Below are 17,977 nucleotides of genomic sequence, written 5' to 3' on the forward strand. Positions count from 1 at the left end.
TAAAAAAATAAATTCCAGTCAAACCCAATTCCCACTGACCTCACCTCTGCCTGAGCTCCCCTCTCCCCATGCTGCCAGCAGGAATATGTAAATTGGTGTCACAGCTGTAGAACCAGCAGGACGCTCCAGTCCTCAGGTTCAGGGACCCATTTGTGCTCATATCTCAGGGATAAGCCTGACGCCTGGAAACTGGAATATGCAGATGTCATGTGTTCAGAGAGACAGCAGAGCTGGCCTCAGCAAACAATGCCAGGAGGGGAAACGAGAGGCAGAATGAAGTCAACCACGAGCCATCACTGAGCTCGGTGACACGCCACTAGCCATGCCCTGTGCTGAGTGCAATGGGAACTTCTCTGTGTGTCCTCAGTGCCCCAAACTTTCACATGCACCACTGGGTGAAAAGGGACCTCAGATGGCCTGTCAGCAGCACAGAGAGGCGTACATGTGTGTGTACGGACGTGGGTCTCAGGATCTGTGTATGTTGGTCTTTGTGTGCATGTCTCTGTGTAAATCTGTGTTTGTGTGTGTGTGTGTGTACGTCTGTGGGAGTGTTTGTGCCTCTTTGTGTCTGGGAATGTGGGAATGCAATGACGGGGGGGCAGCCTTATCCTTTAAGAGAAAGAGGCGGCAACTGCTGCTCCCCAGGGCTCCCACCAGTAGCTACTTCCATAGAGAGGATTTCTCTGCACTCGCCCCAACTTAAATGACGTTTTTCTCCCACCCAGTGTCTCTGCCTTATGTCCCACAGCATCCAGTACTTTTCCTCTTTAGCTCTTCTTGTGTTTGTCATTTTTGTTTATGGGGTGATGTCTGTCACCCCCCCACTAACTGGAAGCTCCAGGGTGTGAGGATATTTATCTCCGGTGCTCAGCACGGCGCATGGCACAAAGTAAATGCTGACGAGTAGTAAATGAACACAGGGCAGAGGGGCCAGCTACCGTGGGGGGTCAGGCCCTCCCACTGGGAGTGATGCTGGAGAAATCGCAGGTCCCGGGGTAGTCGGGTTGAACTGCTGCATGCTTGAGGGTGGGGAGGCCTCAGTAAAGTGGTTTCATTGCGTGGCCACCCTGCGAAGCCCCCCAGGCTGGACACCTGCGACATGCTGGTCAGGCAGTGCCACCAACAAGATTGGAAGGGTCAGCTTCCCCGTGATGTGCATTTCTGAATGAGTTTCAGAACCAAGGAAAGGCTGCAAGACATTCCCATTGGGTAATGACTGCTACACGAACCAGTGTGCAGGGGTGTCATGTGGACGTGGATGGACGCATCGGCACCGCATTCCCCTGGGGCAGGGTCTGCAGACACCCCCCACGCTGCCAGGCTTGGGAGCAGAGGGCACCGGATGTGCCCGCTGTCGGGAGGGCAGGGGTCACCTTGTCCTGGTTGGAGGAGCCCTCTTGACATGGTTTCACTGCTGATCCTCCAGCACAAACCAAAAACTGAATCTGAGCCCTTTGTTTAACTGTATCTTCCTTGTGACTAGAGAGGCAAAACACGGCCTGCACGCTGACTGGAGGCCTAGCGAGGCTGGTGGGGAGGGGAGCTCTGGGGAGTGTCTGCCGGGCACTCACTGTGAGCTGTTGGGCACAGTGAAGACCAGAGAGGAGGTGACATCTGAGCTAGGACGTACAGCGGAGGAGAGGCGTCAGAGGGGAGTATGTACCCAGGTTCCTGGAGGGCAGGACCCAGAAGGTACAGCCGTGTCCAACATCAAACCCTCTCTGCTGGGCTGGGAGAGAAGAAAGCGGGCTGAGGGGAGAGGACGGGAGGCCGCTGCGGGGTCCCTGCAGAGATGGATGGATGGTGGGGAGTTGGGGAAAAAAAATCCAGATCTACACGTGGGAGGCCATGGCGAGAGCCTCTGTGAGACTATTCTGAGAAACACAGACGTTCTTTACTTTCCATACAGATTTCTGTACCACTGACAACAGGATTATAGGGACTGAAAAAAAAAAAAAGACTGTTCCCTTTTCCATACTTTTGTGAAGCAGATACGATGCATCAGTCTGTTTTGTATAAATCAAAGTGTCTAGAACTACAGAGACGTGACCATTTTTGCTACAAAAGGACAATAAAGAAGCTTATGTCTCCCCTGGTAGAAACTATCTTTTAGGCCTTACAGTGTAGCTGAGTGCAGGGAATTCAGCAGTATTTGTCACCTGCATTCTCACATTTAATCGGATAACTGTTTGCTCAAGCGCAAAATCAATGCTTCCCCAGGTGCCCAAGTATTGGATGCTGAGTAATCTGACTCAGGTTCGGGGGATGACACAGATATAAATTTGTGACTACCAGGCCTAGTCTCATGAAAGCAGGTTGTTTTTAGTTCACTTCTCTGCCTGCATCTTTGTTCATTCATTCATTCATCTTCCCCTCCACCCATCCAACAAATACGAATGACACTGAAGACACAGTGATGAGCAAAACAGACATAACCCATGTCCTCATGGAGACAAGCAAGGGTATTTAGCAGCTAAAAACTGGGCTTGTAAGATTTCTTGGCCATCTGCTTAGATGCAGAATTTAAATCACAGTGCTTTTACCTGTGGCTCACCCTTATTCGACAAACGTATATTAAGCATTACTATGCTGGGCCTGTGCTGGTGCTAGAGATGAGGAGAACAAGGGCACAGTCCCGGCCCCGAAGCAACTTAGTTGGTGGGAGATACAGAAGAATGAGTGGACACTATAATACAGCCTGGGAAATGCAGTGATTGTGATCTGTCTGGGTGCATGGTGGGGCATCCCTGAGCTGAGCTGACAGGAGGAGTAGACACTGGCCACTTCATCTTCAGGAGGGATGGGCAGCAGCAGATGCAGGTCACGTGAAGGAGTATTCAGAGCTGAGAAGGGAGCCAGAGGCAGAGCCCTGGTATTAGAGGACAGGTTCAGTTTAATGAAGGTTATCCTGCAGGCGATGGAAATCCACTGCATCCCGGATCGATGGTGTCAGCAGATGGGAGGAGAGTGATTTGAAGGCTACAGACCTGGGGCAGAGACCAGTGAAGGGGCAGCTGCAATCTTCTGGGCAGGAGATGATGGAGCCTGAATGGGCAGGGGGTGGCACGGGGTGAAAGACAAAGGTGATTCAAGGACCCCCAGGTTTCTAGCATCGGGGACTGGACGGTAGATGTGGCACCAACTGGACAGAAATACAGAGGCAACAGTGTTTGGTCATGCTGAACTTGAGGTGCACACACATGGTTTCAAGGAGAAGTCTGGATTGAGGGCAGGGATTTGGGAGCTACTGGCATGTCGGTGTTTACTGAATTGCGTGTGACGCCACTGACACCACACAGACCTGCAGAAGTCACCCTTGTGTTTACTCTGAGAATACTGATAATGAAAACCGATATTAAATTGAATATAATGGTGTGCTTTCCAATGGTGGCCTTAGAGATACTTCTTATCTAGGTACTAAGAATGACTGGGTTTCTTCTGAGCGACAGAGTATGCTTTTATCTTTTACCCCCTGAAATTCAGAAACTTTTGTTTTATGATTATAATGTTACTAAATATAATGTATTCATTTTTTAAAAAAGTTTACAGTTGATTAGTTAATACATTCACAGAGTTATGCAATCATCACCCCAATCAATTTTAGAAAATTTTTGTCACCTCCTCAAAAAAACCCCTGTATCCATTATTTTATTCCTTTTAATTGCTAAGCCATATTCCCTGGCATGGGTATATCACACTTCATCCATCCATCAGTTGAAAGCTTTTATCTTACAGATCAGCACGGTCCAACAGATTTATAATGTGAACCACAACTGTGAGCCACATACGTAATTTTAAATTTTCTTGTAGCTATGATTTAAAAGAAAGTAAAGAGAAACAGGTGAAATCAATTTAAATAAGATATTTTTAACCCAACATATCCAAAATATTACTTCAATATGTAACAAATATTAAAAGTTGTTAGTGAGATAGTCTACATTTTATTTTGTATTAAGTCCTCGAAATACAATGTGTATTTTATACTCACAATTCATCTCAATTTGAACTATCCACATTTCAAGTGCTAGTGGCTACCATTTTGGACCTTAGAGTCATTCCAATCTGCAGAAGAGATAAGCTTTCATGTCTTTTTATAACAACCTCAAGAACTAAAGAAATGAATTTGCTTCAAATTGGACAGTGTAAGAATAGGTCTTTTCTGCCAGAAGGTGTCTCTTCCTTTCAGCCAAGTCAGAAATGGTTACCTTAGACTGATATTGTATGTATTTGTATATATTGTATATTCTTGCTATCACTGCTTTGGGTAAATGTCAGGCGAGCTGGCAAAGACATCAGAATTCATTGAACAAGCATAAAAAACTAGCAACCCATTAGATTTGTGTGACATTGAAATAATGTGGCTTTAAGAACTTTAAAAACATACTTGGACTTCTGTGATTGTCCACCATATTCAAATTCTGAGTCATATCCCAAATCATTCCTCACTTGCTAAAGCAATTAATTTACCTTCAAAATCGAAAAGCCTTGCTGAAACTTGTTAAGGCCCAGATTCGTTAGTCCATTAATATTACGCATAATTTTCAAAGACCAGATTCTAAGCATGGAAACTGATTTCTGGTCATCAGCTTGGTGTGCTTTTAGAATCAAGTTCTATACGGTCTACGAAAGGTCAACAGAGAATGAATTCATGCATCTGCACATTGATTCGTTAATAATGAAACAGTTCTACATTTCAGATTCCTCAGTGCTTGTTTTTTTTTTTTTTAACATCAAAGACTTTGGTTCCAAGTGCTATTATGTCTTCTCATTTGAATATTTTTGCTAAGAATATTTTGTTTTTAAATAGGAAAGAAAGCTGTCATGGAATAAATGGGAAGCTGGGGGGAAAAAAAAGCACAGCTGCAGAACTGCCCCAAACCAGCGTGCCCTGGATACACTGGAACATTAGAAAGAGAGTATTTAAAACCTGAGAGCTTTAGTACCAAGTTTTATTTAGCTTCCACTCAACTAATTACAGTTCACCTTGGAAAATTCTATAAAAATTTAAGACAACTAGTTGCTTGGTTTAAACATGGGCAGGCACTGAATTTTCTCCTAGAAAAATTTTAAAGCTCATTAGCTTTTAGTGGTTTCTCATAAAATGAAATACTTGTTTTTCAATTGTGCAATGTAGGGTATGACACTGTTTTGTAATTTTTGATTACAAGCATCATTTCTATTATGCTTAAAAAACCCTGATTTCTCTTTGCTCTCTTCTATTTCTTTTTTTCTTCATATCCTTCTCTCTTCATTGAGAATATAAAGTGGCTTGTAGATAGAAGAATAAAAATGGGAAAATACTGAGACAGAGTGGCTTTTTTAGGGATTCTGATATGTTGGCTGACCCAGGGCTGGAGGTATGGTGCTTGCCTGCTCTTCTAAGCCAGTTTTTGTGTAAATGTGATTTGAACAGGTTGTTGAGGGCAGGGGGTGTGAGGACCAGGGCATATGGTGTTCTCTATGTTGGCTTCTTCCCAAACAGGAGGGCAGGGGATATCTCTGTCTCCAGAAGCCTTGTACCCTAGAGATTCTTTCCTCAGATGGTAATACTCACAGGTGAGATTCCAGCAGGGTTCTATGTCCAGGACCTGAGCAACGAATCCCCTTGTCACACATGACCGTATTTGACACCCACAAGAACCCTATGAGAAAATATAAAAATAACACATGATAAGGAACCAGATCCTTCTAAGTACAGTTGAAGGACTCATACCTTCAGGTATTTCCTTTCCTTTCCTTTTAAAAAACTCTTTTCAGTTTTTATAAATATAAGATCAGGGAAATGGAAGTACACAGATCATAGAATCCTATAAACGTATGAACTCTATAAATTTGATTTAGAACTTCCAGGGACCAAAGCAAATTGGAAAACCCAGTCAATTACATGATTCATATTTTTAAGGACCAAGAATGCTAAAGCTTTAGTAAAACAAAACTTTCAAAACATAAATTTGAAATTTCCTGATGGTTCTTTACAAATGGGGCCATAGAATGTTGGCCTTAGTAATATCCCTAAAATGAAAAGGATAGTCTTAAAAGAGTTGGGGGAGAGTTTAGCTTAACCTAACAACTTATTTTGCTCTAGGAAGAAAGAAAATACTTTAAAAAATTGAGTATGATTTTCCTCAGTGCAAATCACTACCTGAGAGAAGGCCAGACCCTTGATGGAGGACACATCTGGGTTCTAGAAGACTCTAATGCACTTTAGTAGAAGTTACAATAAACTTGTTTATCAGTGAAGAACAGAGCCCTTTTCTTTGTTCTTTTAAGAACAATACATAAAAGTTTTAAAAGTTTATTTTTTAAGCTAACATCTATGTGCTAGGCACTTTACTAAATATTTTGCATGTACTAGAACACTTGGTTTTCACAATTGCTGCATTATTACAGATGAACACATGGAAACAGACTGGCTGAATGGTTATTCTTGCCCAGGGCAACAAAAGGGAAGAGCTAGGATCTAAACCCAGGTAATTCGGCCTCTGGTAAGGCGCCGTACACCGCTGATTCGTGTTCTCTGAAGTACTCACTATCAAAGACAGACTTCGGTAAGGGAGAGAAAACGATACATTTTAGTTTATAAAAAAACATAGTTTTTATGGCACAAGAACTCCAAATATATCCTAATGAGGGGAAAAATCTTTTTGGACAAGTCATCTTGGAAACTTAAGTAAATGCACCCTGCTTTCTACCCCTGCTAGTAGAAAGCCATTTCGGAAAGGTTCCATTGAAATGGAGAAAAGGTTCAAGTAGGCTAACAACGGCCCTTCCTAAGTAAGTTTTAATTGAAAGCTTCTCCTTCTAAGATAGACCAGCAGGAGGGCTTAGCAACCCGGTCCAACAATTCTAAAGCCAGACCTGCTGTGTTTATTAGGCATTGTGGTCTAGTGGAAAAAGCAAAGATTTTGGAGACAGACAGTCGGGAGTTTAAAGCTCACGCTGGCACTGACTAGCTCTGTGATCTCATTTAATCTCTCCAATCCTTTCTTTTCTGAGAAAAAAGATCATGCATCTTGTTGTGAACGTTTGAGATAATATATCAAGTTCATGGCCTGGCAGATGCTCAAAATTGATATTACTGTTGCTGTTACCATGACTACCTGGATGTAAGGAAAGGGAATAGCTTATATGATTAATGATGACGATTTTTTTTATTTGAGCTAATTGTATTCAATGAAAATTTATTTACTACCAATTACATCTACTATCCTGGTAAGCAATGTGGGGAAACAAGATGGATAAACACCAAGTTTCTGCTTTCAGGTGCCTTACAATCCAGTAAGATAAGATAAATCAAGTAATTAGAGTTTGGAAGCAGTTTAGTTTGCTGGAAGAAAGGGCTCAAAGAAAGCAGTATAGTGAGATGAGGTCATGTCGGTTGGGGCATGTTGTAGGCCATGAATGGCAGGAGGTAGAGTTCATTCTTAAACTTAATAGGCAAAATTCTGTGAACTGGGGAGACCCAGAAAATGAGAATTTTAATTTAAGGAGCTTAATCAAGTGAAAAAAATGGTGGCAGGGAGCCTTGCTAATGATATGATCAGTGTGAGGAGAGCATAGACTTTGAGCTATTTTTCCAAGGCTGGTGGAAGAACTGAGCTGGTCATTTGCTTTCTCTCTTGGGGTCTTTTTATGACTCAGGGAAGACTTGGTTGAGGTTGAAGGTGTTCAGTGTGGATGTGCAACAGGGAGAAGCTGACTCCATGGAGGATGAGCCACTATTCAGTGTATCAGACCACCCAACGAAGGTGTGCAAACACCCTTGGGTATAGATCTCATCAGACTGCTCAAACAGCAAGGAAAGTAGTTCTCTCATTAGACCCCCCCCCCCCCAGATTCTTGGGCTTTGGGGCCAAAATAAAAAAAAAAAAATCTAGTATTCCAAAATTGCATTTTGATGAAATATCTAATTAAATGCCTGTATTTAATAACAATTTAGTAATGTAATGCAACTCCGATTATTTTTTTAAAAAAGGTTCTATTTAGAATGCTCTATCAATATTTTCAGGATTTATTTTAATCATTAATCTTTAACGTACAGGATAGGAAATGAAAATAGCATTCCTATTAAATGCTAACTTGTCAGTAATTTGAAAAGATTTCCTGTGACTAAGTTAAAAACATCTTATTAATATATTATATAATTTCCGCTGGAGAAGGTACATATTCTTCAGTGAGTAGAGAGTGATTTTACACCTTGGGGAATGTGATTCAGTAAATAAGCAGAAGAAAGAAATACAAAAGCATGCAAGTAATATGTGTAAGGTTGTTTAGTATAGTATTTGACACTTAGTAAGTGTTCCAAATGGTAGGTATTATTATTTTGAAATTCATCTAAATAAATACATTTTCTTTGTCCAATTTATACTGGCCAAATTAGCTCATATTTTGAACATAAAACTATCTATGTTACGATAAGCTAAGCATATTGCAAATCTATAGAAATGAGTCATCTAAGTTCATTTAATAAAAGAAAAAATTTTCTCATCTACAGGACAACATATACAATGATGCTGGCTTTTCAGCAAGATGAAATTCTGACTCATTAGCTTCAATTACATTTACAATACTGTATCCATTAAAGGACGGGGGTGTACAGAAAGTACACTTACCTATTTTTGGAATGTTCTCAGCAACCAAGGTTAAAATAGTAAGAGGCTTCTTCTTAAACTCACTAAAATAACTAGAAAACTCTTTCCTAAGAATAATGATTAATCAAGGCTGACCTAGACTTGAAGGTTTTTATCATGGCTTTTGGTTCTTCAAAACTTTAAGTTCCTTTTTTTGATTGGTGGCAAGCAGGGAGTGAGAAGACTGGAATATTTTAAAGCAGATTATCCTCAAATGTTCTGCAGCTTCCTAAGGTTCTACAACTAAGCAATGCCCATTGTTCTTAACTCTCTTAAATATGTATGTTTCTATATATTTAAAAAGACAAATATAACAGTAGTATATCAAGTCTATTTACATAAAAATTACAATATGATTGGAACATGGGCTATTACTTACTAAAAGGAGAACTCTTGTTGAGACTATGTTATTAATAAGAGTGGTTAACAGATCTCACTGAATTAGTTTGCATAAATTTTCTAGTTTAGCAAACTAAGAGGAATCATCTTCATAGGTTTCTTGTCATTTCCTGTAGGTGGTTTTACTTGGATGACAGCAAATCAGTCATTTGGTTCCATCAAATCAGGCGAGGTATTAGGCTGTTTCACTGGAAAAAAAAAAAAAAAAGCAATTAAGAAAGGAAAAAAAAGGATGTTTGAGCTGATTGACTCATCTGACCATCCCAAATAAATGTAGCATACATAACCTTTGTAAAATGCTCAATATTCACCACTATTTAAACAATCTTATAATTTGTATCTAATTACACAATTTACTATTTGTAAGGACCCAACACAGCAAAGACAAATGTTGCTCCAGGCATTACCTGGGGCACAAATGCCATTTTAAAAAGGAATAGAAGTTTCCAGAGATGACATACCTTCTGTGGCAGTCATTAATGAACCTGCCACCATGTGCCTTCTCTCCCCTCCAAGCATGGAAAGGTTGCCTTTTCCTGCTCCCCGAAATCAGGTGCGGCCATGGAAATAGTTCTCAATACTGCTCATGGCTGACCCGACGTGTGACTGTGGCTGGAGCTGCTGTGAGACTTGTCAGGGCTCCTTCCCTTGCTGTGGTGACCACCAACGTTGCAGATGGTGGAGGCTCTGTCAGCAGGGTCCCTGGGTGTGAAGGACAGGAGCAGGGCGCACGAGTGACAAATAACCGGGGTTATGTTACGCCACTGAAGGTTCAGAGTTGTTATCACTGCATAGTCTAACTGTCCTGACTAATATACCTTCCTTGCCTGGAAAAGACAGAATCCAGGTCATGAGTTTTTTAAAAAAAGATACAGAGATGAAAATGTGCTGGGTGGCACAGTAAAATTTATTTGTCTTTATGATTTGCACATAATAATTAAACACACAAAAGAACAAATGCTGTCAAAATGGCCATATGTAGCTTAGAAAATGACTGGTCCCAGTTCAATCATGCAAATGTTCACTCAATTAGAAAGCAGTTTCTTTTTAATGGTTTTAATCTTTTTTTTCCTCCTGTAGTCCCCAAGGCTTGCACAGTTCAGTACAAATGTTTTTGCTACTTTGTTATCATCAGGCACATGATGTTTACCAATTCCCAGGAAATAAATGAAATCAACAAAAAAAGTCCAGTGAGCACATTTTCACAGAAATGAATGTGATGAGCTTATTACAATTTGATGCAGTTTAGCTATCAGACCTACACATGAAACATGAAACAATATTAATAATTACATTTGTCTTAAGGATTTCTTTCTTTTAAAATATTTACCATACTTTTTTGTGCAAGGGTTCTATGGATTTCTTTGGTTTTAAACATAGCTCTGTCTGACCTAAATATATATAGTTCTATTTGTACCAAACATCAAAAATAAAAAAAATTAAAATTTCAGATGGTAAAAATGGAATTATTGCTTCAGTATAAAAAACGTCTGGCCCATTTGGGTACTATTGCTATTATTGCTTTGCTTCTATTGGAAAACCATCCTGGAAATCAAGGAATGTCCCCCATCGGTCCCTGCTTATAGTACAATTTGGTTGTATATTATTACCTATTAACATGTTTCTCCCTTCACCAAAGCTATCCTGATTTTGTCCTTAAAACACAAAACAAAGTGAAATAACATAAATAAATAAGTTTACCTAAAGGAATACAATAAATAGGCTACTAGAAGAGAATAAAGAATATTGTAACATAAAGCCCTTCGGTGCTGTACAATTAAACAATAGCTTTGGATTTTCAAGGTTTCTAAACACAGCCTTCATTTTATAACACAGTTTTAGTGCTGGTATGCAGCTGATAGATATAGAGAAGAATGCATTTCTACTGTTTTCATCATTTAAAAATGAAAACACAGTGGATACAGTATTAAGCTCTGTCTTTTGGGAATTTACCTGGGTTTGTACCATCATCAGTTTTTGATTGTTGCCTGGTTGTAGAGCACAAATCTTAGAGATTAAAAAAAAACTTAATATTCCTTCAATTCTTAGTGGTTTCTTGGTCTCCAGAATAGTCAACAAAACAAACAGAAAGGAATTAGACTCAAAAGTTTTGCTGCCTTCTTTTCTTTGCATCCATTGCATCCAGAATGGGCTGCCTCTTCGCAGTGTATCTTTGACGAAGCTCTTCTATTTCTCGTTCCATCATGGGGTCCAGCGCTTTTAACCGCATCTGTAGTTCTTCTAAACTTAGATTTTTCAACTGGACATATAAAAATGAAGATATTAATATAGAAGAATTATCTACAATAGGTTAAAGTCTAATGAGTTTCAGTATGAATATTTCAACTCTTTACATCATCTTTGAAATAAGGCTCAACAATTAAAACAGGAATTGTTTCTCTGAAGAACCAAGAAGCCACATCTTGCAAGAACCTCAAGTAATTTGCAATGAAACAATGAAAAAAACCCCTCTGCTTTTAGGAAAGAACAAATAAGAAAAATAAGCTAATGAAATGTAACTGTTTTTTAAAAAAGGCAAAAAGACAAATCCAGCATCATCAACAAGCAGACTTTTGGGATATGTTCTGGATACATTTGCTCTAATCGCTGGCATCCTTTCCAGTGACAGAGCGCTGTGATGATCATGAACACTCGCAGACATCACCCAAGAACATGACACGGTTGAATACAGGTTAAATTAACTGTTGAATTCTGCATTTTACCAAATGCTTAAATTTAAGCACTTGGTTAATTAGAAAATTAAACCATCTTGAATACTTTTATCCGGAGCATTTTGATAAAAACAGGATTTTAAATTTATGACTCAAATATCCCAAGCCTGATACAAACAGTGCTGTGTAAGTCTGACCTGGGCTTGGCCAGAGTTGTCAAATTTTCACTATATCCACTGTAGTTTGACAGTAATGATATGATTTGACTAAATGATATAGTCTGACTGTAATGATTTAGTTGGATCATGCTGGCTACTGGGGACACCACTAGCACATCCTTTACTGGTCTCTGTGTAACACTAGGAGACAGGCCTCGTGTCTGTGTGTACAGGGGATAAAATCTGTTCTATGTAATAGGATCCATGGCATCTGAGCTTTATTGTACTTATTTATGCGTCAAAACAGCAAGATATGGATTATCTCCAGAGAAACATATTTCAGGGATGTTTTCTCAGGGCTTATAGGATGCCCCGAAATATGTAACCTAACACTTGGGCCTTTATCTTATTAACATTAAAAAAAAAATCCAAATCTCTTTCTCCTTCAGAAACTGACCATTAAACCAATAGCAGACAGGTGGTTTACAATATCTGTTAACACACAATGATTTGCTATCTCCTGTTACATACTTAGCATCTTGGTAGGTACTGTAAGGAAAGCAAAGAAGTACAAAATGATTTCCTTGTCTTAAGAAACTTACAAATTAATTTGAAGGGTAAGATTAGCAACTATAGACATTTAGGGACAGATGCAAGACCCTACTCATTCATGCAAAACCCTACTGGATGTGGTACAGATTATAGTGTGAGGTTCTTAACTCAAATCCATGAAAAAGTTTCTCATGTGCAGAATTCTGCATGTTCATGTGTACATTTTCCTGGGGAGAGTACCTGCTGTTTGTTTGTTTTTTTTATAAAAACAGATTCCCAACAAAGAGAGAGGAGCCTCACTATAAATTTAACGGAGAGAAGACCCCCTTCAGGGAGCAGGACCGTGCTGGTCCCTGGAAAAGGGGACGCCTCAGAGCAGGGAGCAGGGCTCTTCAGCAGGTGCTGCCATGCCAAGAAAGAAGGACTGAGGACAGAGAACAAGGGGCTGGTGGGGCCCCGGAAGCCAGGCAAAGCGGGGTTTGGACTTCGGGGAGCCACAATCAACTCTGGAGCTGGAAACTACAGGACAGTAATCCAGACTTGGTCTTAATTTGATAAAATCTGTAGCTTATATCTTTGCTTATTTTCTGAACCAAGTCAGAAAACACTCTCATTATAATCACATGTCAACTTTAACCCAAAACAGCATTTTTCAGCTTGCTCCTCCACCTTACTCATCATACCTGGCCCTAAGTGCTCTTGGTTCCAAAAATCAAATCCATTCTCAATTGAAAAAGATTTGTTACCACTGAGGATACTAAAAAGAATGAGTCACTGACTTGGAAAGAAATTCGAAAGAGGAGTTCCCAAAATATAAGAATGACTGTGTTACGGGAAAGAGTGGATGGCTCCCAGGATGATGGCCCTGAAGGTGACAGCCACCTGCTCCGGTATGCAAGTTCTGGTACGTGTATAACACATGCCCTGTTATGTTCAGTCAAACATCACTGAGAGAACCCAGCTTATTGTATTATACTATTACCTTCATTTATAGGTTAGGCACAGTATTACATTACATTTTTTTTATTAATTTACTCCAAGTATTAATCTGTTACATGGTCACCACTGTTCAAATCACTGTGGGGATAAAGAACAAGCCAATGGGGAACCCTGAAACTTCTGGAACTACATAAACAGATGACAGTGAGATGAAGGCCCACAGAGACCACACGCAGCCACGTTTCCCCGAGACACACCTGGGTGCGGTCTGCATAAGATCCCCTTTCACTTCGTCCCTATTTCAGTCTATTTTATCTTTCTTGTGTCTGAATTTCTACATAACATTAATAATTTAAACACCACAAGTTAATATTTGATTCCAGAGTCATGTATTATTTTAGAATTGATTTTGATGCCTGGGCTTCATGTCTACTCCAGGTATTACAAAAGTATTTAAACTTCAGAGCTTGTACACACCTAGGAACGATTAAAATCTACTGCTGAATATCATGAAAGAAAGGTGGGGAGATAAACAGGAACACAGAATACATGACTCAAAGAAATGAGTTACTCTAGAATTAGGAGAAATAACACCATACAAAACAAACAATTTTTACATTAAGATATTCCTGTAAACATCTTACACTACCTTACTGGGGCAAACTGCCAATCGTTTGTAAATATTATACTATAGTAATGATGGACTGAATTCTAGGAAAGAAGCTACTTGGAAGAAAAAATGTCCTTCTTTAATAGACTTTCATATTTTCACTATGTAGAACTGGTGAAAAACAAACCTGTGATGCGGTAGGACTATTACCTGGCATCGTTCGGGAATTAGGTGTTTCATGTAAGTAAATTCTTGAAGTATCGAAATCTTAGTCCTTTAAGTGATAAAACTGTTTCATTTTTAACAGAAAATCTTTACGAAGTACTTTACAGAATATGCTGTCTCCTAAAGCAGAAGACGCAGACCTTAACAACCTCTCCTTGGTGATGAACCATCATTATTAATATCTGTTACTAATCTGTGCCACGTATGAATTTTCTCTCCTTTTTGGCTTTTTATCTTCATTTGAAGGAAAGCTATCAGCTCTTTTTCATGGCCATCATCAGGCAGGTATATCCTTCTCTCTCTACTGCAAGTCAGTTCATTTAATAGGAACCAGAAGAGCAAGTAAACAATTCTATAACGCATTATACTAAATAAGAATAAATAGGTTCTTAGTCAAAGCCTGAGACTCTTTCAGGAAAGACAGAGCACGGCTTCACTGCTGAAGCTTGTTACACCTGGTGTGGGTGGGAGTGTGGGTGGGTGTGGGTGTGGGTCTGGGTGTGTGTGTGTGTTTACAATCTGAGCTATGCTTTCAGGTGGGCCATAAGAGAACTTAAGAGGACTCATTTATTAAAACATTTATTCATTTTTTTTTTTGCTATGGACCAAGTATTGTAGATGCAGAGATGAACAGAACACTACCTTCATCAAAGAGCTTGTGATCTAGTTGGCAAGACAGGTAGGTCCATGCACAGTTAATTCACTATAGGATGAATAAGCCGAGAAGGTGGGAAACAGGACAGGGGAGAAGGGTGACAGCATGAGCAGAGACGTGTGAGGCACACAAACGCCTGGCATTCCGAGACGTCAGGACCCATGGGGGATGGGGATCAGGAGATGACACGGAAGGAGAGGAGAGGCCAGACTGCTAAGGCCCAAAACTGTGTTGCTACAAACTTTCTGTAGACAAGAAAGAAATGCTAGATAATTGTGAGCGTAATTGGTGACATGATCATAAATGAATGAGCTTTAGAAAAGTATCTCCAGTAGCAGGTAGGGAAAACAGGCTGCCATCCCGACAGCAGGTCACTTCAGTGGTCTTGTGACAGGATGAGGCTTGAACCAGGAAAATGGAAGTGGAGACTGCGAAGAAGAGAGGGATTTGAGAGACTTGAAAATACAAATACAAAATGAAACTCTTTGTTCCCCGACCGATTATGAAGGGTCAGGAAGAAGGAAGGGTTGAGGATGATTCTGGCTTTAAGCTGGGGTGACGGGGTACAGACTGATACCATCAATAAGGCAGGGGAGTAAATGAGATTGGCATCAAGGTGGAAATATCAGATATGGATTGCAGTTTGGGGTTTTGGACCTTAGGAGAAAGATTCAAGCTAAAAACAGACTCAGGGAATCATCAGCATTCAGGTTACAGCTGAAGCTTCTGATGAGGGTAAGATTACCCAGGAAATAAGATTTCCTCGCTGATCTTACGATCTATGATATCCAACAGAAAATAACCCCCAAACCTCAACATTTGTGGTCAAAGGGTCTTCTCATTTTGTTAATAGAACAGAAATATCCATGTATTTCTAAGTAATTCTGGATTATGATGTCGTCTAGACCAAAAAAAAAAAAAAAAAGTGAGGTTAAGTAGTAGAATTTTTCGCTTTTTATACAGTGGGTATGATGACTAATAGACATGAACTTGTGGCGGGGTTTTGACTTCGGATTAAGCCCTAATAACATATATTTAGCACTCTGTGTTTCTGTAGCTATTGAACCTCCCACAAGCGTGAACACGGTTTGGGGTGGGAAACGTGACAGAAGCAGCTTTTTCAAGCTCTTGGAAAACAGTACTGCTCAACACCTTGGTAGTTAAAGATGCACAAGCCAGATAAAAATTTATGGAGACTCATTAATGATAAAAATGACCCCATAACATCATACAATCCACTATCACTCTCTTAAAATGTTAATCCAAATTAAAACAATTTTGGGGGCTAATAAGGATAATATTAAAAGGAAAAGTTGAGCTTCCTGAATTAATATCAATATTATGTGACAAAAGTTTCCTTTACTAAAATCAAGTTTCTTGAAAATATTTATAAAAAGGAAGATGAAAATCACTTCAGAATTATGTTTATAGATTAACAGAGCTTGTGGCATATCAACCTGAATTGACTTTTTTTTTAATATAGAAAAGAAATGTTACTTATGAACCTTCTTTCTACATGGAACACAGTGGCTATATTACTGTAACTGTATTGCCAGGTGACTAATTCCAAAATAAATGCCGAGTAAACCAGAATTGGAGTATCAAGTCTTTGTTCTACATTTGTCAGAGTTTAGAACTTGGTAAGCCAAGTCAGAGAAGAATTTTAGAACATACATACATTATGGTTTTTATTGTATGTGAAAAATGCACAAAAATTATTAACTCATCTGGAAATGACTTTTACCTCTTTTAGGTTAATTCTATTTAACAAAATTTAGTTTTGAACTTAATGATAAAATAGAATTTGCACAACTAACAATGACTCCTAAATCTTCAGGCCTTAATACTGTTATAGAATATTGTAGTTTGACAATCTTTACAAACATTAAAGACACATAACTTGATTAAGTGACCAAATGAGCTGCTATGAAGTAAGAGGAAGAATTCTAATGCAAAAACAGAACCCACAAATGCTTAAAACACAAGAGTTACAGAAAAAGAGATGAGTTTCAGAACAATATTGCTTCACCACCCGAGGCATTTTTTTCTATTCACAATAATGTTTGCTCTTCTTGGACATTTGAAATGACAAATATCAGGGGGTAAGACATATTAATAAAAGCAGAGAATGAAATCAATTTCCATATAAAATCAATTTCCATAAAAGAGTTTAAACTGAAATTCAGTAAATTTAATTGTATAGGCCTGAGAGAAACATTTTGAGATCCAGGATTATTAAAAGTCACTGCATATGACTAAGTCATTTGTTTAAAAGAAGCATGAACTATAAAAGCTGGGTTAGGAGTTAAGCCTCACAGAACCCCACTGCAAAAGAGAACCTCAGACATGATCTACTCTAACTTCCCTACTTTAGGGGAGGAAATGAGGGCTAGCTTGTTCAAAGTTACACTCCTGGCTAATGGCAGAGACATGCCCTGACTCTTAGGTCCATGCTGTTTTTTATTCTACCAAGTTTGACATTCTTAATCTAGCATAACCAGAGAGTTCAAAATGTTACCACAAAATCTGGGGTGTGCTGCTGAGAAATTTCTAGGGTCTTCAGCCTGAACTGAAAGAAAATATAGGTTTTTAAGCAACAGCTATGAAGGCCACAGTGAATAGAAAACACTGCAGGTGACATTTCTGTAGAGCAGTCATCTAAAACGGAGTACGCTGCCCAAGTTCAGGGAAAGGCACTACGGCCGTCTTCCTTTAGCTTCAGGCCACCTGGTAGACTAGGACCTCCCAGCACTTATCAAAAGTTCAAAACAAGTGAAAGACTCTAAGAAAAACTCTAAGAAAAACCCTAAACTTTTAAATAATAATAATTAGATGAGCGGATGGATACTTGTTTATAAATTAAATGAAAAAGTCAAAACTACTCTTCAATAGGAGTCAACATTTTGTTTGAAAATTGGTAGAGTTTGGTACATGAGTGATAGCTTGAATAAGCAGCTCATTTCATTAACAACAGCCCTGGATTATCACATTTTAATCCTGGAGGTTAGAAGATTATAGATCAATATCCAAAAATATTATATTTTTCAGTGTCCCTTAAAAAAATCTAAGATAGATATGCAAATTAATTAACTCGTTTACTAGCTCTTGCATAGAACAGCTGCACTATAACAGAAAAG

At 39.3% G+C, this 17,977-nt stretch overlaps 1 protein-coding gene across 6 annotated transcripts in view; it reads right to left on the reverse strand.

Annotated features, from left to right (window-relative positions):
- Positions 1–1,872: 1,872 nt before the first annotated feature.
- STK3 (serine/threonine kinase 3) overlaps positions 1,873–17,977 on the reverse strand; it is a 241,372-nt gene continuing 225,267 nt past the window's right edge. For 2 of the 6 annotated variants that reach the window (XM_074352988.1, XM_074352987.1), the window contains one exon: positions 9,916–11,289. In XM_074352988.1, the coding sequence (XP_074209089.1) occupies positions 11,131–11,289 (159 nt within the window). In that variant the 3' untranslated portion in view covers positions 9,916–11,130. The other 4 variants (XM_074352985.1, XM_074352983.1, XM_074352984.1 and 1 more) reach the window with 4 other exon arrangements.

Source organism: Camelus bactrianus, chromosome 25 (assembly GCF_048773025.1).
Source record: "Camelus bactrianus isolate YW-2024 breed Bactrian camel chromosome 25, ASM4877302v1, whole genome shotgun sequence".
In the NCBI taxonomy this organism is placed as follows: Eukaryota; Metazoa; Chordata; class Mammalia; order Artiodactyla; family Camelidae; genus Camelus; species Camelus bactrianus.